Source organism: Peromyscus californicus, unplaced genomic scaffold (genome assembly GCF_007827085.1).
Source record: "Peromyscus californicus insignis strain IS unplaced genomic scaffold, ASM782708v3 Scaffold_11__1_contigs__length_118956290, whole genome shotgun sequence".
Taxonomy (NCBI): domain Eukaryota; kingdom Metazoa; phylum Chordata; class Mammalia; order Rodentia; family Cricetidae; genus Peromyscus; species Peromyscus californicus.
Genome location: NW_026294402.1, coordinates 93,839,905 through 93,861,579, shown reverse-complemented (window position 1 = coordinate 93,861,579; position 21,675 = coordinate 93,839,905). Strand labels below are relative to the sequence as shown.

The window sequence follows — 21,675 nt, the reverse complement described above, 5'->3', positions numbered from 1 at the left end:
GAGCACACAGTCATGAGGGAGCCCAGGTCAGATCCTGAGGTGTATCATGGGGTACACATCAGAGGTGACTATGGTCATGGACTTTACACGGTAGACCCCACATCATATCTCATACCTTCTTTCCCAACGTCAGGCAGGTTGGCCCATCCTCTTCAGAGCCAGCACAGTGCTCAACAGAGTTCTTAGGTTAGGGAGACAGAAAATGTAATGCCCCCAGTGAAGAGCTGGCTTCTGAGAGAAAACTGCCTGCTGAGAGCCTGAAATCACAGGAGTGAACTTCTCTAGAGAAGACCAGCAGAAGAGAGTGCTGGCATTTTCCTCATGGTGTGGAAGAACACAGCCTTTCCTCGGAGCAGAATGTGCCTGGGTTTGACCGGCTCACAAATAATGCTCAAACAAGGTGGCCAGCCACAGGGGTGGCCACGCATGTGTGGAAACATCACAGGGTCCTAAGTTACTTTTTACTGAAATCTCAAATCCCTGAGAGGAAGAAAGGCCAGCTGGGGCAGCAGCTCAGTGAAAATCAGAGGCTGTCTGGCCCCACAGGAACACATGATCAGATCTTAAAACCAGACTTTAGGGGCTGGAGAGATGGCTCAGAGGTTAAGAGCACTGCTTGCTCTTCCAAAGGTCCTGAGTTCAATTCCCAGCAACCTCATGGAGGCTCACAACCTTCTGTAATGAGTCTGGCGCCCTCTTCTGGCTTGCAGGGATACATGTATATAAATAAATAAATCTTGTTTTACAAAAAAAAAAAACCCAGACTTTAGCCCAATCAGAAGCCAAAGAAATAGGAGAGGAGAAGTATTAGATTAGCCCCGGTTCCACGTATAACCTCACTGTTTTAGGAGCATGTCGTGATGTGTGGTGAACTGCAGTATTAGTGGCTGCCCTTGTGACTCAAATAGGTAACATGGGCAGTACTGAAGCCTGTTCATGCCTGTTCATACCTGTCCTATGTCAGTATGTGGCAGTGTCATACCCATCGAGCTAATTTCAAATCTCAAGTTACTCAGTTGGGGCTACTGGGATGGCCTGAGATGGCCCAGCGAGAAAAGGTACCTGCTGCCGTGCCTGATGACCTTTAGATTCCCCAGGATCCATATGGTGGAAGGAGATAATTGACTTCCTTAAGTTGTCATCTGGCATGTACCCACACATACACACCCACACATATACACATACACTCACACCCCCCACACAAAATAAATGCCTGTTTTTTTAAGGTACCAAGCTAGGCTCAAAACAGTAGATTTATTGTTGGGGGGATCCAATGTCCTCAGAGGTGACACCATTGCCTCAATTGAGTGCAGTGACTAGGAGGTAGGGTATGTTCTGTAGACTGTCTAGTAAGACAGTTATTTTCATTGTCTACAAACCAGGGCTGAACCAAGAACATATTGGTGCTCTGAAACCATCCTCTGAAGGTCCTCCTGTGCAGACATGAGCATGCCAGTGGCCCCTCTGGCGGCCTTGTGATCTTGATCTTGGCAGAAGGCAGTAGTGTTCCAGTCCTCAGATATGCTTAGAGATGCAAAGGGCCTCCATGGGGCTCACCACTCTTTGAGCCTCAGCACCTAGGGGAGTGACATTGTTCTGTAAGAAGCAGCCATGGCCCCAGACTCCTGCCATTCCCAGCCCCCCCCCCCAAAAGACACTGCTGGAGTGTGCCAACAGGCCAGATAGCCAAGGGGGTCCTAATAGGTGTGTTAGGAGGGATGAATCCAGAATTAAAAATGAACAGTTCAGGTAGGTCATTCACAGGCTAGACCTTTACATCCTGTCTCTTTCATCTTCACAGCAGATCTGTGAGGAAGATGGTGATTTGTAATTATTAGTTTGGGGTTAATGGGCCTATCATTGTCTCCATGTCTTCACACATGAAGACATGGGCCCAGCACAGGTATGTAACTTTCCAGAAGCTGCCTAGCTATTGAATAGTGGGGCCAGGATCTGTCTCCAGAGCCTGTAGCCGGAGAAGTGCTAAGTGACGTGAAGCTCCTCCCAGAAAGGCTGCTTCACAGAAGCCAAGTGTGATCTGGCCTCAGACCCGTCTAGAATTATCCTCCTTGCTCTACCAGCTGAGGCCAAGATGCCAGATCTCAAATCTCCAGCACTCCCCGGGATCCCTGGTCGGTTGTTTCCAGCCAGTTCACTTCCACTTGCCCCACGGTGACCCCGAGTTACACCTTTGGAAATCAATCGGGAGGGTTCTCAAAAACATATGCCACTCTGAGCGCATACCCAAAGGACTCTCTGCCCTGTGACAGGGATAACTGCTCTTGTTCATTGCTGCCCTATTCACAGCGGCTAAGAAATGGAAGTAACAGATGAATAACCAAGGTTTGTACATACACAGTGGGATATTACTCAGCTGCAAAGAAAAATGAAATGTGCAGGGAAATGGATGGAATTGGGGAAAGAAATTATTTTAAGTAAGGTAATCCAAACCCAAATGGACAAATGCCATATGCTCTCTCACACGGGGATCATAGTGTCAACTATTCAGTATGATTCATATCACATGGACTGTGCAAGCAAGGAAGCAAGGTGATATGAGGTAAGGATTAACTTAAGGAAAGGCATATAATAGAACATAAATAGAAAGTAGGGAGGTATTATGGATGGAAGGGGTTAGGCAGGGAAGGAGGCCTTGGAGATTAGGGAGATGAGGGTTAACTTTATCAAGTATGAAGAAGCCATTTGAAAAGCAAAGTATGCCCATATACACAGTGTTGATAAAATAACCAAGTGCCACCTGCATGGATTCAAGACCCTTTCCAAAGGATGAGACCAGTGCCTGGTAACCCAGCTAACAACCCAGGTATGGGAGGAAGAGTAGGCCCATGTGGGGAACGTATTTCTCAGGGTTAACTCGACCGATTGTTAGCAATTGCCTTCTGAATACCAGTGCTGAGACCCATAGACAAGGAGACACCAGCCTTAATCATAAGAGGCCTCCTGACAGTGGACAGTAGTGAATAAAGACTCCTGGCTGCACAGGATGCAGAAAATGAGGGACCGATGTGGGCTCAGCCCTAAGTAGTCTCATACCGCCCCCTCTAATGCTCAGGAAACACTGTGAAAGAGAGGCAGGGTGAAGGTCCACCAACCCCATTCCCTAGACTCGTAAAACTGCCGTAATCATTAACTCGCATCAGTTGTCATTACCTGCACGGGGCCCTCCTGAGGTCCCACCCTTTACCTCCAAACTCCTCTTGACTGTCAATAGACCCTGGGAGAGAGGAGATTACTGTCTTTAGTGTAGTGTACTCTCTGAGTTCTCCAGACAGTCGCTAACAGATAGCTTCAAACCCATGGTCACACAGGTGGATCACAGCACAGAATGAACAGACATGAGCACTAGAGAGAGATTTGGTGGGGAGGGAGATGAAAGTGATCACTATGCAAAGCATGCACATGTGAAATTATAAAAATAAATTTTTAATTTTGTTGAAAGTTGTGAGATGTTCCTCATGGTTTGCAGAAAGAAAGACAAAGTGTCTTTGCAGTGGAACTAGGACTCCACAGTAAGCAGAGAAAGCCCAATGTGGTATTAAAATGCCGCCTTACTGCTCGATGAACAAACCGTTACGTGGTGACCTGAGTTTCAGAACCGAACTTTATTTGCTAATTCGGAGGCAAGCTGTCGGTTTCACACGGTCATAAATGGCTTTCACCTCATACTGAATAAAGAAATCGGCCTTGTCAACTTACCCTGTGGGGCTTTCGTGTCTTTATCTGAAAACTTGAAACTGGGGAAGAGCAGGGCCAGCTCTCGGTTGGCATCTTCTCTGTCCCGGCTTCCATGCACAGCATTAAAGGGCATTTCTGTGCCATACTGAGCCCGGAGACTGGCAGCATTGGGACAATGTAAGAGAAACAATTGCTTCACTTGAAAAGAAATGCTTTGCTCTCTGGTAGCGGGACCACCAGCTACCAAATCAGCATGGGGGTGCTTGCTTTTTATAGAGAATCCGAGAACAGCAGCCATGCCAGCAGCTGCTGGCCAGGGGCATCACACACAGGATCTGGCTGCATTTGACCTCTGCCCACAGGGAGACAACAATTCCCGCTGTGTAGGACTAGCACCATGCAGTGTGCCATACAGCTCTTCAAGACTAATTTTGAGAAGAACTGTAACACTGGTAGTGCTAGGTAGGACCTCTGTGCTGAGCACAGCTCTAAATGCCTCTGGCTTCTGATCGTGGACATTCCCACTTTACAGCCTAGGGCACTAAAGCCAAGGAGGGACTTGACCCATTAGGTGGTGACCTAAGGTCTGAGCCTCGGCTGCTTTACTTAGTCTCAGTTAGATGCCCTTGCCCCTTATGACTGCAAGGGACAGCTCTAGAGCTTTAGCTTTTAACTAAGTCCTTTCCTGTTGTCTGTCCATGGGTCCGTCACCTCAAAGGCCAGGACCCCTGGATTTGGCATTAGCTGCTCACTGAGTCCCAGAGCAGGCTAAGCAGGTTTAAGTAAGTGTGCTGAGCAGGAAGCTGACTCCAGAGGGCTGTGGGAGTTGAGTCTACAGTCAGGCCATGCTGCAGCCTTTGACTTGGCAGGCTTGACTGGGTCTCTGAGATCTGTGACTGTGAGCCACACTCAGCAGCACCCTTTAGAAGAGCGGGAGGGGCATCCCGTGGTAGGGGCATTCAGCCAAGACTGGGAAACTCAACCAGGGTAGGAAGATGTCAAAGACTTCCTAGATATATAGAAGGGGACCTGGCCACCAGAGAGCTGATGGCATCACCCACAATTCCGAACCAAACACCAACTGAAGTGTCAGCTTGAGGTGGATGAAGGAACCACAACTGGTGTCACCTTTCAGGATGTTCCCTCCTGGCCACATTGGGGTCACAAGGCCCCAGGAAGGTTCGCCAAGCAGTGACTACATCCTCGGTGCCCTCGGTCCTGGTGAGGATCAGGAGGTGGCTGGGTCCACTGCACATGTGATGTACTAGCTTCTCAAATGCCTCCTAGGCACAGGGGAGAAAAACAGTGACCTGAGGCAGGAGTTACTGGTACCTGAAAAAAGCCAGTGAACCCAGACAACCCACAGACTGGAAGGGAGTTATAAACACACTTGTGTGCTTGTGGACACACAGCCCTGTCTGCCCGCTGTAATGGTGATGGCCAGCCACACCCCAGGACCCCAGGAAGGTAAGTACCCCAGGTGGGTAGTGGCATGTAAAATTATTGTATGTGTGGCTATGTAATATATGGGTGTTGGATCTCCAAGGGTTCAGTGTAGATGCAACTTCCCCTCACCATGCCTTGCAGCCCTTTCTCCTTCAATAACAGTATCCTGGGGTTCCTTAGGGGAAGAGCTCCCCTCCATGTCATCTGTTCCTCATTTCACAACCATGATGCTTAGCAACCGTCGCACCTCTGGCCTAGGAAGTGGTGCTGTGGCCTAAGAGCGATTGGCCATCCTCTCCAAGTAGGCAAATCATAAGCAGAAGCAAGCAGAAAAGGCGTGTAGACTAAAACGGCAGTTAGTGATGTCTTGAGTGGTTTGCCTACTGCCTCGGCTCCTGTGGGCCCTAGAACTTTCTCTTCTCTTAAAGTCCTCTTGTTAAGCATTTTCATTTTCTTTCATGAATTCTGGGAGTTACGGAACATCCTTCTAATAAAAGTCTTTATTCCATTACTTACAGTTAAAATTTTTTTTCCTTGGAGCCATTGTACATGAGCTGTACAGGCGCTAATCATATTCTGAGTGCAAACCCATTACCCACCCACTTGCCGTTCCTGTTCTTGTTCTTCGTATTGCTCTCCCCAACTCCTAAACCTGTCAGCATAGTGTTGGAGGAGGAGAAGAGAGAGTGAGATGGACCAGTAGGAGCAGATGAGCTGACCTCCCCGGCTCTGTGTTGATAGAACACTTGCATTTCTGCCTCTGTCAGGGTTCTCTCTTCATTTGATAGAATGTCAAATCCTGCTTCCTGGATCTGCAGAATATACATTGTATATATGGATATGTCTACAGATACATACATACATGTAAGTGTGTATTCTGCAAATGTGACTTAAGCCCGCATTTACAGTGATCTTAACAGAAAGATAAAAAATAAAGATGGGCAACATTAGAAGCAGTGCAGGTCCTCAGCCCCTCAGGACCTGCCCCCAGATCTAACATTGGAACCAAGTTTGAGTTGTAACTCATCAGAAGCCTCCTCTCCTCAGAACATCACAGCTGCCACTGCCCCCATCCCTGTGTATCCACTGCGAGGGGACCTGAGAACAAGTAAGGTAAGTCTTGTATCTCCTACCTTCATCATGATCTCATCAGCCTTTCCATGGGCCACCGCGTCTGGCTTAATGATGGCTAATGTACAGGTCTTCTCTGGTGACGCTGAAATGAGCCGGGGAGGTGCTGTCAGATGCTTGAGGCTCTGGGAGGCCATTTGCAGTGACACTGTTAGGACAGGCTCCATTGCACTGAGTACCAGGGGTAGGCTTGGCCTCTAGGCTTCCAGCCTCTGGCCTCTAGGCTGTGCCTTGGACTCTAGCAAATGGCACCAATCTGGCACCAGCCCACAGTCAGGAACCCCAGCCTGACTTAGAGGGACAGAGTCTGACTCTTGGAACTCTGGTCTGGGGACACATAGGGGTGGACATTTCCAAAAGGCTGTTTAGGGACAGAAACTTGGAATGACTGACTGAGCTGCCTGGAGACGGGTGAGCAAGGAACACAGGAATAGAGGTGACTCCCTCATGCCTTCCTCACCCCCTCTTGTGGGTCTCGGCTTTCGCTGCTGCCTGCCTTGCTCCCTTCTCACTCTCCTGACTCCTTTGCTTCTGTGAAATAAATCCATTTTATGTGTGTGGATGTTTGGCCTCCGTGTGTGCCTATGCACCATGGGCATCCAGTGCCCATGGAGGTCAGAAGAAGACATTGGATCCGCTGGGGTGGGAGTTCCAGACAGTTGTGAGCTGCCATGTGGGTGCTGGGGATCGAAGCTGAGTCCTCTGGCAGAGCAGCCAGTGCTCTTAATCACCCAGCCTCTCTCCAGCCCCCTTCTGCTCTTTGCCTTTCTTGCCTTGTGGCAGAAATGGTTGCCTCAAGCCCTGGATGAACTTTGTGCTTCTCAACTCCAGCACGTGCTACTAATTTGTAGCTCCCTGTCTTCACTTCAAGTCCCCCCGAGAGAGGGTCGGATAGAGCGGCTTGAGCTTTTTTTTTAATTTCATTTTGGTTTTAACTTTAATTGGCTGTGCTGGGATCAACCTTGATCAGATGCCATATGCTCTGAGAAACTGTAGGGAGAGCTTTGTCCAGTCCAGGAGCCCATCTCTATTGGGCTCCTGTTTACATGAACTTGGCCTTGGTAAGTTATCTGCATTTTCAACAGAATCAACATTTCCCATTATCTATTTACTGCTTCTCAACTTTTATATCTGTTGTGCCACAATGAAACAAAACTGTCTGTATCCAAGGAGGGTTTCTACTGGGAATATCTGTAAAGCCTGTACTAAATAGGCACATGTTATCCATTGGATAAATGTCTCCCAAGGGCCCAGATGCTAAAGCCTTGGTCCCCAGCCTGTGGCCTTGTTGGGAGGTGGCTGAACCTTTGAAAGCTGGGACCCACTGACAGGTGGCCAGGCACAGGGCCTATGCTCTTGCAGAGGGTTGAGGTGCTCCAGCTCCTTTCCCTCTTGTTTACCTGCTCGCTCGGCGATGCCTGCTTTACCAAATGCTCCTGCCCTGTGATGCTTTACCACAGGCCCCAAAGCATCAGGACCAACTGATGATGGGTTGAAAGCTCCAAAACTCTGAGCCAAAAGAGACATCTTGCCTATAGAGGGCTGAAGTGGAGGAGGGTTCATGTGAACAGCTGTTGAACATGGGTCAGTTGGTCCTGAGAGATGGGTGACGGGTGATGGCCTCTGTTGCCCTCGATTGATCAAAAGGGAGTCTGTTTATAAGATGATTATTCCCAGATATTTCATATGGTGACAGAAAAGCTGACTTGCACAGTATATGTCACCCTAAGCAACCACCTGTTGATTTTTCTATGGTTATCATTTCTGATAGACTGTGAACACTTGACATTAAAGTACTCTTACGATTGATTCCGTGATGGATGGGTGGGCTTGTGAGATCACTAAGACAGGCCTCGTCTTCCAGCTTCAGCTCAAAGGGGAAGTCCAGGAAAAGAGGCCAGAGAAACAGAAAGATGTCATCTCAGAAGGCAGAGGGTGGGGACTTGTGCTGTAGCTCAGAGGGACTGGCCTAGCCTGCCTGAGGGCTTAGGTCCCATCTCCAGATAAACACAAACACACCCGGGGGTAGGGGGTGGGTGAGTGGGGGGGATCAATGAGAAGGAACACCCGAGGGTAGGGGGTGGATGAGTGGGGGAAACATTGAGAAGGAACACCTGAGGGTAGGGGGTGGGTGAGTGGGGGAAGCATTGAGAAGGAACACCTGAGGGTAGGGGGTGGGTGAGTGGGGGAAGCATTGAGAAGGAACACCTGAGGGTAGGGGGTGGGTGAGTGGGGGAAGCATTGAGAAGGAACACCTGAGGGTAGGGGGTGGGTGAGTGGGGGAAGCATTGAGAAGGAACACCTGAGGGTAGGGGGTGGATGAGTGGGGGGAGCATTGAGAAGGAACACCCGAGGGTAGGGGGTGGGTGAGTAGGGGAAGCATTGAGAAGGGATGCACGTGAGCACCATGAATATCACCCTTCTCTGCGGGAAGAGACTGTGGCCTTTGGCAGCCGAAACGTCACTGTGCCTCTCGGGAGTGCCCTGTCAGGAGCAGTGGGTCCAGAGTCAGGCCACAGCCCCTCAGCAGGAGTGAAGGTGAGGGGTGGCCTCAAGATGTGGACAAAGTTCACGAATCTTAGCTGAGAGGGAGGAGGGACTGAGGGAGAGAAAGAGTTTCATGTGGTTTTCAGGGTCAAAGAGGCTTGACTGCTCAGGCTATAACAGAGGAGGAAAGAGGCCATAACATAGGAAGGATTATTTCCTGTGAGAGTCAATTCTGATCGTCTTCTCCTGCCCAATCCCAACAGTCCTTACTGTGTACCCGGGAGAAACAGACATGTATCTCATGGGATGATAACTTTAAGGCTTCCTGCTACCAGCTGCATCCAGGCCGGGTTCCCCGGCACCCTATGCCGGTTCCCTGGTATCTTGGCTGCTATTATATCTTCCCCGCAGACAGCCTAACTCTCTGGTCCTCACACACAGCCAGGCCACTCTTCTCATAGGAAGAAGGCCGCAGAAGAGCCACAATGCAGTGCATGTGAAACCTGTGACTGATAGCTAGAGAATTCGGGAGAGAGCGGGTGGGGCTGTGAGCAGAGAGAGGACCGAAGGCTGTGGAGAGGAGAGGCCTCCTGATGTTCCAGAGAGAGAGAGAGAGAGAGAGAGAGAGAGAGAGAGGCAGAAGGTGAAATTTGAACTCTCCAGATCAGACGGAACTCATTGCTCCGTTATTACTGAAGTTTCTAGAAGGATCATTTCCTGATGTCCAATGATTGCCATCGAAGTCATATTTGAGTATCATCCCACAGCTGTCGAATGTACCCCCGGTGCCACCGAAGGGCAGAAAGGAGGTCCCATTTGTTGGGAGCCAGGTGCTGAAGACAGAATGCTCATGGCCAGCTTCCCAGAACTGAGATGGCCCAATAGCCTGGTGACGCCCTTGTTTGAGATGCACATCAAGTCAGAATCCACCTTGCCCACCGGCTCGGCACTCACCTATCTCCTCCTCTTCACCACCACCCTTTTCTCGGGGAGGACACTTGGCTACGCCAGAAAGAACCTCGTCAGTCACCTAGGACAAAGCAGTCAGGAATAGAAAGGATTTAGCCAATGAAAATTATTATGAGGCCTTTCGACATCTGCAGAAACAGCATCCAAATGCAGAGGTTCCAAATGCAGAGCATAAGCCTTGGGGAGGGGGCCAAGGTCATCAGAGTTTGGGCAACAAGGGCCTTTCTAACAGTTGGATGGTGGGGGAAATCCTTGCTGGTTTTGAGCCTTCAGAACCTGCCTCTTAACCAAGCACAAGGGGAGCCTAAGGAACGGTAAAGAGTGGACAGCTGGCATTCAAACAAGGGATGAGGCACCCAGGGCAGTGTCTAGGCCTTCAGCCTTCAGCCTAGACACTGGCTCAAAATCAACAGAGCTAACTGACTATGGCCTGAAGCCTAGACTGTGAGCCAAAAGGAACTTAAGTCAGTTGAGTATTTTGTTATGGGCTGACTAAGTCACTACTCAGTTCTGTAAATTTACCTCCCTCCCTGAAGTCATGACTGAGAGTTTAGTTGTGAGTGAAAGGGAAATGGATGAAAGACGTTCCAGGGGCTCTGGAAAGAAAGAGGCTTCTGAATGTGCATTCTCCCGAGGCCTGGGTGAAGAACAGCCCACTGTAGGACATGAAGGCTTCCTCATGGGGAGGGGCCCCATGTGAGCACACTTGTGAGTCTGCCAGTTGGATGAGTGACCTCCACTTACCACGTTCCGTTCCCTGCCTTCAGCCAGAACCTTCTTCTCGACCTCCAGCTGGTGTAAGATGGTCTTCCGAAGCAGGGGGGCATTGGCTCCCTTCACCACAGCCACCAGCTCGCCTCCCTGGAATGTGTGACAGACCACGTGAAATCCTCTTCACAGCTGGTCATTGATTTCAGGAGACAAGAATGTTTAAGGCTGTGCCCAAGGTCAAGGTTCATCAACCCCATGCCCACCTCCTCCCCGCTCACTGCTGCTGCCCCTTCCTGGAGCCCATCTCACCACGAGGCCCTCAATTTGGCTCTTAGTGCTTAAATGCTTTCTCTCTGATCTCCACCCCTCCCTGATACCCCCCTTGTCAAAGCTTCCTTCAGGGCAACTGGCAGGTAGTTAACGGAGGAACAAGTCACAGAAAACTGTGTGACTAAATGTGACTTACATGTGGCTTATTGACAGAGAGTTATTGAGTGCTCACTCACTATACCAGGCACTCAGACTGAGGCAAAGAATACAGCACTAACCCGAGGAAGGCGTAAGAACTGCCTCAGTCAAGGTTACAGTGGAGCGGTCACTCCAGACACACACTTAGGATAGAACAGCTGCTTTAATAGAGGACTTCGCGTTCGAAGCTTGTCAGCATGGAAGTGGAAGAGTGAGTTCCCAGTACTGGCTACGGCAGTCAGGGAGGCTTTCGCAGTGGTCACGCTCAGAGTGGACCTGAGCTTTCCGCTTTCATTTTCTCCACGTGTATCACTGAGAAATGGATCTGAGGGGTAGTTCCTGTAGAATGGCCCTGCTTCCGTTTCTCTCCGTCTTCTCGTGGACCACCATGGGTTGGAGACTGTGGCCTGAATCCCCACAGATGATTGTGATTTATTTCTTAACCGCCATGGCCCAAGTAATCAAATAACTTCAGCAAGGACTGCATTCTGTGACAGCTCTGGTGGCCAGTGGGGCTGGGTGGGCGGGCGGCTCTCTCCTTCCCACTGAGCGGTTCTTTCTCCCCACGACCTCAGCCATACAGAAGCTGGGCCTCACTACCAAAGGACAAAGATCAAGGGACATTTTAGCCTAAGTTTCTAACGTGGGGCTGGCGAGATGGCTCAGCAGGTAAAGACGCTTCCCACAAATGATGATGACCTGAGTTCAATCCTCAGGACCCACACGGTGGAAGGAGAGAGCCAACTGACATCTGACCTTCATGTGAGTGCACAGACACAGACACACATACACACACACACACACACACACACACACACACACACACACACACAAACACACACACACAATGTAATACATAATTAAAATAAGTTTTAATATGTGACACTCAAGGTGCCGAGGCTAAGAGCTGGACTAAGTAACCCAGACTGTCTGTCAGGAGTCCTGGGGGAGCAGACCGTGGTTTCCCTGACTACCATGAAGGGGCGGGGCTGAGTCTGCACCAGCCTATTCACTAGTTGCCTCCTGAGTTTGGGAGGCAGCCACAACCTGAGAAGCAAGGGGTGCAGCAGTAGGCTCTAAGGGGCATGGAGCTGGCCCATCTGAAGACGTCCAAGCCACTCGTCACCACAGAACCTCGTGCTTCCCCGGAGGCTCCCTTGCTTTTTCTTTCACGTCACACTGTGGCTGTCAAGGCAAATACACAGCTTCTCTATAACGTATTCATTTCCTCTCGAAGTTCCCCTTGGCAGAGAAGAGAAATCGCAAAACTGTGCTCTGAGAGTAAAGCTGCAATGTATTGTGTCCAAGTCTGAGCATATGCATTCCAGGACATGTGTCCTTTGCCACGCACAGTCACCTAGGAAGGCCGACCAGCCACCAGTGGCCACGACGGAGCTGTGTCTTTCCTCTTCTGCAGCACGGGGGCCCACGGGCAGGAATGAACACAGCTGGGCATGCCCGTGTCTTAGGGAAGTTCCGCATGGGCTTGTGAATTAGTCTAGAGGGTGTGTCAGGGACAGCATCGCCCCTTAGCATTGTTGAGGCTTCACGGTGGCTCCAGAGAGCTGATGAATCTATCTGAACACCAGATTTCCAGTCAACAAACTGTTGTGGGAGATTAGTTTGCACTGTCACTGTGAGACCTCAATGGAGCTAAACCTTGATTCAGAGGGCGGAGTCCATGTCCAGCTGGTTGGAATAAACCATAGAGTTTTCTGGCTGACCCAGAGGAAGATAAAGAGACACAAAGAGGAATGGGGGGGGGGTGCTTAGAAAGATTCAAGGGTCTTTTTGATCTTGGAAAGTGGAGAGGAGAGCAGCTGATCTTTTCTCTGTTACTCTGTGGATCTATCAGGTTTATACCCTAATATCTGACTCCAGAGCTTTATTTATTAATAAAACAATAAAAGAAGCCACTATAACAGACAGTCCTGCTTCTGCAAAGGTACTTACCGCATAGAACAGAAAGGTTGGCTCGCACTTCCCTCGGTATTTTTCCAGAACATCAAGACAGTCTGCCTCTGCCTGCAGAAAGCCAGCTGTCAGCAGGTGCCCTAGGACTGTCAGCAGGTACCCTAGGCCGCAGCCAGTGCAGGGTCACAACAGCGCCATGCCCTCATGACGGGCTTCCCAGATGAAGCCCAACTCTCTGTCACGTCCTGGTGACACTTATGCCAGTGGCACTTCCTTGAAGAGTCAAGTGAGAAGGAGATGAGCTTCTCTGGCTCCCCACTCAGCTACTCCACTGGTCCAGGGAACCCCACCATCTGACATCCTCCTGTGGTTGTGACAGGCCTAAAGGTCCTCAGGCCTCCCCTCACTGTCTATGGCCTTTAGAGTCTGAGCTCCTGAGAATTAGTGTAACCCTGTGGGCTCCTGTTGTCTTCAGTGTCCATGGCCCTTGCAATGCATCAGTGTGCAGTGTGTCAGTGGGGTCTCTTTCACACCTCTATGGAGTTCCCTGTGGACACCCTTCATGACATAGAGGATGGAAGTCCTGAAACACTGGGTTCTGAAAGTGACATTTCAGCCAACAATGCTCACTAGCCAAGATGGAGATGCAGATGCACCTGAGTGACATGTGTTCTTCCCGGGCATACAGCTTGGTGGTGAGGCTGACGCCTTTATGTCTACAGGAACCACCGAACACCGTGACAGCCGCTGCCTTTCTATTTGAAAAGGGCAGCTTGTGCTTCCTGCCCCTTGCTTCTTCCGTGTTTAATTTGTTTACACCGCTGTGTGGCTTTTTGCTAAAGAAGGAATCTTACCAAAGCAAAATGAAGAAGGTCCAAACCAACCTCGATCCTCATCTTCTGGAAGAGGCTAACCACAGGTTTACAGGGGCCACACCAGCCCTGGTAGACGTCCACAACTGCAGGAGTCAAGTAGCGACAATGTTCAGCAGATAGCCATGTCCTTGCCGACAGTCTGCTGCACACCTCCACCCCCTGCAGTGGACATGCTTGGAGCATAGGTGTCAACCTAGCAGATCAGGACTGAGCGTAAAACGCAACCATCCCTCATTTCCAACATGGCATTCTGGATCTGAAATATTTCTGAAGTAGCTTGGTGTGGTGACTCACGACTGTAATCTTAACACTGGGGAGGTGGAGGCAGGAAGATCAGATGTTCAAGACCATCCTCAACTATAAGTGAGTTTATTTTACATGAGATCCTATCCAAAAAAAAAAAGGTGGGCGGGGGGAGGGAGGAAGAGATGAAGTGAATATAGCTAGAAGAAGAAACATGTTTTAAGGTGATCCCTTTACCTTGGGGGGATCAGGCATGGACCAGAGTGCTACTCAGTGAATATCTGAAGGGAACATAAACTACTCCAAAAGTAGGAGGTCACTATAGGTGACCAGGCAGCATCCAGTTGATGCTTATTCACTGATAGGAAACATGGCTTTCCATTACCAATTAGAAAACCTAGGACAAGAGAAAAAAAAGACACCGGGATGCCTGGGGGGAAGGGGGCTTGAGCATTTGGCATCTATTCTGAGAACACGACTTAGGGCTTCTTTGAGAATAAGACCTTCCTAACTGACAGATGTTTGGATTCCAACACACCACAGGCAAAACCGCACTTGGATGAAGTAAGGAAAGTGTCTCTGAAGACTGAGGATGCTGTAAACAGCTCTACGGAGGAAGGCAAGTTCAAGTCCAAAGGGAAAGAAATGGGGCCCAAGTAAAGTCTCTGCAGTGTCTATACTACTGCTTCCGAGGCCAGTGTCTGCCGGCTTCTGTCTCACTGACACTTTCCACCAGCTTCTCATCCTCTCTCCTACTTGGCTCTGGGAGAAGTGATGAAGAAAAAGACTGATGGGGTGGTCCCATGAGTGGAGGAGGTGGAGGGTGGGAACACTGGGAAGGAAGAGCATTGCAATTTTACTCTGACGGACAGGAAGCCAAACAGAGGATACTTGGTGTAAATTTGCAGGCAGATGAGAAATGGCAGCAGCAGATGAGACTTCCAGTGTGGATGGCTTTAGAAACAAGTTTCTCCTGGCGCCAGAAAGATGAATTCTCTCTCACTGTTAACTACCCCCTCCACCCGCATGGTTTTGTGTGTGTGTGTGTGTGTGTGTGTGTGTGTACTCATTCCTCTAACCTTCCCAGTGAGAGAAGGTCTTGGAGGAGCCTTCCACCATTAAACTATTCAGAGTAGGCCTGACATAGTCAGTGCTCAGGAAACATTAGCCATGGTCACATGAGTGATTAGCAGGGCAGCCAGCACATGGCAGAATCTGTAAAAGATTATGGACTGTTGGCTAAAAAAAAAAAAAAAAAAAAAAAAAAAAAAAAAAAAAAAAATGCAAACGCTTTGTTTCACCCTGAAGCTGTATTTAGCTGCCTAGACCAGACACATGGGTACAACAGTTAAGCCTTGGCACCATCAAAAAGGCTTCATAATCTCCCCAACTGGAGAGTGTGCCAACACTCACACCCACACACACCAGATCAATGGGACTAGCATTATTTAATATCCATTTGGCCCCAGGCTTGGACGAATCTGCTACAGATGCCAGATGAAAAAGCCAATAGTGTTGTGTTAGAGTCTGGAGAGACAGACAGGGTCTGTCAAACTGGAAATGTGGTGGAGAGCTTGTCAGAGCCCTAGGGGTTCCCATGAGGAGGGAAGTGGAGACCAGGAAAGATTTCACAGAGGCAGGCTACTTTTGAGCTAGGCCTTGGAATGAGAACTGTGACTGTCCTCAGAACAGAAAACATGGAGGAAATGAAGACATGGGAAAACCATGGCATGCTCAGGAAAGATGTCTCAGTTCAGGACCCACCTCAGGAAACAGGAACAGAGGGGCTGGAAGGATGTGGAGTTTTCAAGAGAGGGCACATTCTTGAATGCTGAATGGTCGTATAGATAGACAGATAGAGGAATAGAGTGCTGAGAATAACAGAATGCAGAGAGACCAAGAGAAGAGGAAGAATTAATGGGTAGGACAGGGTGGGCACTGCAAAGACTCCAGTCTCCTGGTAAGCACACCATTATGTTAGCCCCAGCATCTGAGGATGGGCTGGATTTCATGACAGGTTTCTAATGAGCACAATAAAGTATGGATACGACTTTAAAGATTAACTGGACAAAAGGCCAACTTGCAGCTGTGTCCCCTCAAGGCCCCAGCTCTGGAGGAAGCAAGTTACCATGATATGAGTAGCCTCAGGTAGAAACTGATGGCAAGAAATTGTCTCTGGCCCCAACAACCAGGGAGGACATGAACCCTGCTGACAACCACTGAGTGAGCCTGGTCCACCAACAGCCCTATAGAGCTTGGAAGCAAGTCTGCTCCCAAGTGAAAAGCCATCTGTAATACACAAACTGAGTCCTGGTGAAGCCTCTGGGACCAGAGGCACCCAGCTGGGTTGTACTTAATCCTGGCCTGCAGATACAGGAGGGTAGTAAGTGTATAAGCCACTGTTGTGGGTAAACCAGCAATGGGCGACCGATCCAAAGAAGATAGGTGTGGACAATGGTCGTGCAGGCCCGGGTTGTTCCCAATTCTCTGCGATATCTCATTCTTTCTCCATCCTGGGAGTTCCAGGAAACCCCAGTTTTCCTCCCCAAACATTCTCCTTTTGTGCCTCAGGTCATTAAGATTTCCAGTGACTGGCCACCAAACGGGGCACAGCAATCAGCTCTAAACCAAAAGGACCGTGCTGCCTGACTGTACTGACTCATTCACCGAACTGAATTTACTGATGTCCAACTACATGAGAAACAACAGCACCCGCTATCCTCAGGGGGTATGCCCCAAGACACTGTGGAGAGCAGAAGCTGGATAGGACCAAAGCGGATACAAGCACATCAGGACGGAGACAGTTTGATAACTAGCTTCTGAGAGAATGATGAGCAGGTGGTAGATACAATGTGGATACCCCGGACAAAAGAATGACTGGTGTCCCCCAGTGGGCGGGCATGAAATTTCAGCACTTCTCAGAATGGTGTGTAATTTTTAAATTATGAACTTACATTTCTGGAATTTTCCATGGGACTATGGTAGGACGCAGGAAACTGAACCAGGGAGAGTGACACCATAGATACGGCAGGGCTACTGTGCACGCAGACAAAGAAATTGCCTGGTTCTTTTTCTGTGTGTTTGTACGTTTTGAAACAGAGTCACAGGCAGCCCAAGCTAGCCTCAGACTTGCCACGAACCTTGAACTCTGAGCATTCTGCATCCAGCTCCTAAAGGCTGGGATTACAGATGCGTGCCACCATACCTGGCTTATGCAGTTCTAGGGATTGAGACCCAGGCTTAAAAGCAAATGCAGCTTGTTGTAACCCCTTCTTCACATGCATTACGGAATGATTTCAAAAAGAATGGATCAGGGGACATGGTTTCATTTCGAATCACCGGTCAGTCCTTTGGAGCCGAGCATTTCTTCCCAAAGCTCCTGGGTGTTGATGTTGACCTGCAACCAGAAGGATCAAAAGCAGCGTCAGTGAGGGCAGGGATGGGAAGCCGCTTCCTTTTCTCCACTGCTCTCTCTTAGACAATATTATTTTTACAGGCAAAGATGTGTTACATTTGTTTATCCTGCAGAATATTACCGTAACTGTGTAAAGGTGTGTTACTTTTGTTTATGCTATATTTGTTTAACAATGTAAGGACATGTGTTTAATTATGTAAAGATGTGTTGTGTCTGTTTCACCTTTCCTGCCTAAGGCACCTGATTGGTCTAGTAAAGAGCTGAACAGGGGGGCTGGAGAGATGGCTCAGAGGTTAAGAGCACTGGCTGCTCTTCCAGAGGTCCTGAGTTCAATTCCCAGCACCCACATGGTGGCTCACAACCATCTGTAACGAGATGTGGTGCCCTCTTCTGGCCTGCAGTTATACATGCTGTATACATAATAAATAAATAAATCTGTAAAAAAAAAAAAAAAAGAGCTGAACAGCCAATAGCTAGGCAGAGGAAGGATAGGCGGGGCTGGCAGACAGAGAATAAATAGGAGGAGAAATCTAGGTTGAGGAGAAAAAGAAAAGATGAACGAGAGAAGGAGGAGGAGAGAACAAGGAGCTGGGCTGATGGGGAGCTGGGGAGCTGGCTCAGTAAAATGATCACTGCACAAATATGAAGACCTAAGTCTGGGTCCTTAGCACCTATGTAAAAAGTGGGGGAATGGTGATGTGCATCTGGGGAAGATCCTGGGAGCTCATTGGCCAGTCCTTCTAGCTGAAATGGGGGAGGTCCAGGTTCAGGAAGAGATCCTATTTCACAAGGTAGAGAAGCAACTGAGGAAGACATCCTGACATCAACCTCTGGCAGACACAGGCATCAGTTTAGGTACACACACCACACACACACACACACACACACCACTCACAGACACACATACTCACAGACACAGACACACACACACAGAGAAACACCCCAGAATCATGCTCCAAGGTTTCTGTCAAGCTTCTTTTGCATAATTATATGGGATCTCTCCTCAGCTGTTTTATTTCTATGACTCGACATTTGGTCTCAAGCCAGCGGTGGCATTGGAGCATGTTCTGGAGCCTTTACAGTCCGGGGCAAAGCTGGCACATTATATAAGGCAGTCTGGCTAGGCACTGAAGGTTCCATAGCTCAGTACCCACATCCAGGCCTGTCTCAGTTTTCCTGTCTGCCCAGACGTAACAAGCCATACTGCAAGCTTTCATTGCCGAGGACGGAGCCACGAGCTGCCATCCCTCTCTGCTGTGATGGACTAGCTCCGGTACAGTGAGCCCAATGAACGTCTCTCTTGAGCTGCTTCAGTCTGGTATTTTGTCACAGCAAAGAGAAACGACAGGGTGTTACTTTGACACTAGACACATGAAAGGATCATGAGAATTACAACTTGTTCTTTAAAGTTCTTTTTTAAGATTTTTTTATGTGTGTGGGTGTTCTGCTTGCATGTATGTCTGTGCACCATTTGCATGCCTGGTGCCTGAGGAGGCCAGACACTGAGGATCCCCTGGAACTAGAGTTACAGAGGCTGTGAGCTATTATTCGGGTGCTGCTGAGAATTGATCCCAGGACCTCTGAAGAGCAACCAGTGCTCTTAACCACCAAGACATCTCTCCAACCCTATACAACTTGCTCTTGATAAAAAAAATATGTAAAGGTCTATGTTAGGATATATTATCCATCAATTACAGCAGGAAACCATATAATGTGTGCAGATCCTCTATTATAGGTCTCCATTTCCAAGGAAGCACCCTCTCCCTCCCTCCCTCCCTCTCTCTCTCTCTCTCTCTCTCTCTCTCTCTCTCTCTCTCTCTCTCTCTCTCTTTGTGTGTGTGTGTGCGTGTGTGTGTGTGTGTGTGTGTGTGTGTGTGTGTGTGTGTGTGTGTGTGTAGACCCAAAAGAGAAAAGATCTTTTGAAGCCTTAAGTGAGAGAGTTGGACTGATATCATCTTGGCCCCATAGCTACTGCCCTGAAGCAAGTGACAGGAAGGACAGAATAGCCCTGTCACCACCCAGAGGTTTAACTGATGTCATTGGCATCTCTCTCCCTCTTGGTCCCCTTCATGGAGTGAGCCACACCAGCCCTGGGACCAGATGAACTGTCTTACTCCGGGTTGTAGGGTATATCAGCATGGACAATACTTAAACTTCCCCAAGGCCTGCATTTGGAGAGAGTGAACAGATTGCTTGGCATCTTTTGACCAGATTATTCCTTGATATCATGTGATTTCTGCATCAGCCACAGAAAGAACCCTGAAGACAGAAGACAGGGTTTCTGGGTTGGTTGGAGCTCTTGGGCAATGAATTCAAAGAGCGACCTCATTGTGGGTGGAGAAAGATCACACACACACACACACACACACACACACACACACACACACCCTCAGCAGATGGAAGCACTTTGAGTACTGGGTCATGTTCAACTCTGAGAAATAGTATAAAACACCACTAACAAATAATATTACCCCCAGGGGGATACAGGGCATTAAAGGCTGAACTAAGAAGCACACAGGCTGTGTGAGACACACCGAGAGCATGTAGGCTGGCCTGGAGCCATCGGAGTCCCATCTCTATAACTTTGCAGTTTATGTGTTACCTGCCCTGCTTCTGCACAGGGCTCAGAGAGGTTGAGGAAATGGTTCGCACAGCAATAATGAGGGAGCCAGGTACTCAGAATCTACCACAAAAGACCCTCACTCTGGAGCTGTAGGATGTCAAGGCTTCATGACCCTTTGGGATATGTATACAGTCTCACTTCACAGGTGCTACATAGAGGGACTCTGTCTCAAAACCAATGAGAATGAGGTTAGGGGAGGAGGAGGAGAAGAGGAAGAGGAGGAAAGAGCTGGCCTGTCCTATGTGCAAGTGAAGAAAAGCAGTCTACAAAGCAAATCCTCATCACACAACACATCTCAAGCCTTGCTGTTTGAACAAAACAGTGCCGGGAAACTGGTCACCACAAAGTACACAGATGCATGCCCAAATCCAAAGAATGTATATCCTGTGCATTTCTGCAATTATTATTCAACAGAAAATAAGCTTGGGGAATTAGGCTGCTGCATCTTCTCTGGGATTTGTGGTTTTATGCTAATGCCCATTAAGAGCTTCCGCCTTGGGGCTGGAGAGATGGCTCAGAGGTTAAGAACACTAGCTTCTCTTCCAGAGGTCCTGAGTTCAATTTCCCAGCAACCACATGGTGACTCACAACCATCTGTAATGAGATCTGGTGCCCTCTTCTGGTCTGCAGGCATACCTGCAGGCAGAACACTGTATACATAATAAATAAACCAAGGGCTTCTGCCTTAGTCGGGTATATTTATATATAAGGTTGCTGTTTCTAGGTGCTCCAGGTATTTCTACTTTAACACAGAAGGGTAGAGCACTCGGGCTCCAGAACACTGTCGCATACTGCTAGCAAGTAGAAAGTCATCTTTATACTGCACCCCACACCCACACCACCCTCTCCAACCAAGTGCTTGGAGCTAGCGCCCCTAGAGGCTTACCTGCAGGGCAGTCTCCTTCTTCTTGCTGCCCATGGCTCTGCAAAGAAACCAAACTGTTCAAACCAGCAAGCCTAGAGCCTCTTTTAAAGAGACGGTAAATCAATGTACGGATGCAAAGTGCACAGAGACACAGACTGGCGCACTCTAGCTCTCTCTTTCTCCCTCCCTCCTCCCGGGGCCCCAAGGGATCATCAGGCTGTTTTCGGAAGTGGGGCTGGCGTCTGTAAAGCCCCTTCACTCAGGAGCCCAGAGGCACCCGCAGGCAGCACTGGCAGTTTGCCACATTATAGTGTCCACTGAAGAATTCGAGCCGATAAAGAGGGTCCCGTTGTCCCTACAAGTCTCCATGAACTACTGGGAAACAGCCCCTGCGAACGGTATAGATACCAGATACCGGGGCCTTGGACGAAGCCAGAAAATCTCCAACTCGACTCGGCAGCGTCTTTGCAATGGTCGTCCTAGCAACCCAGCACCCAGCCCACCGCTGCCAGTGGGGAGCTCTCATTGGCTGGAGGGAATGTCAGGTTCTAGAGGCACTAAGGTAAAGATCCCACCCTTCCGTGCTCTGTGCAGCTTGATTCCCGCCTCTTTCCCGCCCGCCTGCCAAAGCTGGTGTACAGCTTTTCATCCCATCTATCCATGACATCCTTGAAGAAGGAGTACCACGCGGGAGATGGCTTTCCAGGAATATGAGAATTGTCTTTAAGCCTGCAAATAATTGTGAATTCAAAATTAACTATGGGAGTCAAGTTCACATATCCCTAACAGGTTCAAATAGTGGGTATTAATCCAAGCATATCAAAAGTCTGAT

At 49.1% G+C, this 21,675-nt stretch overlaps 1 protein-coding gene across 9 annotated transcripts; it reads right to left on the bottom strand.

Annotated features, from left to right (window-relative positions):
* Positions 1-1,235: 1,235 nt before the first annotated feature.
* On the bottom strand, positions 1,236-21,350 carry Nme9 (NME/NM23 family member 9). Of its 9 annotated transcripts, none has more exons than XM_052717977.1 (13): positions 21,259-21,350; positions 20,865-20,901; positions 17,280-17,337; positions 13,677-13,780; positions 12,862-12,933; positions 10,474-10,590; positions 9,715-9,790; positions 6,276-6,358; positions 5,742-5,954; positions 4,825-4,979; positions 3,718-3,854; positions 3,172-3,235; positions 1,236-1,577 (listed from the first exon to the last, which is right to left on the bottom strand). In XM_052717977.1, the coding sequence occupies exons 2-13, from the start codon at positions 20,895-20,897 to the stop codon at positions 1,571-1,573; spliced, it is 1,119 nt and encodes a 372-aa protein (XP_052573937.1). In that variant the 5' UTR covers positions 20,898-20,901; positions 21,259-21,350; the 3' UTR covers positions 1,236-1,570. The 9 variants fall into 9 exon arrangements, with proteins under 9 accessions (XP_052573937.1, XP_052573931.1, XP_052573970.1 ...); XM_052717971.1 differs by having other exon boundaries at positions 21,252-21,341; XM_052718010.1 differs by having other exon boundaries at positions 5,862-5,954; positions 21,252-21,341.
* Positions 21,351-21,675: the final 325 nt, after the last annotated feature.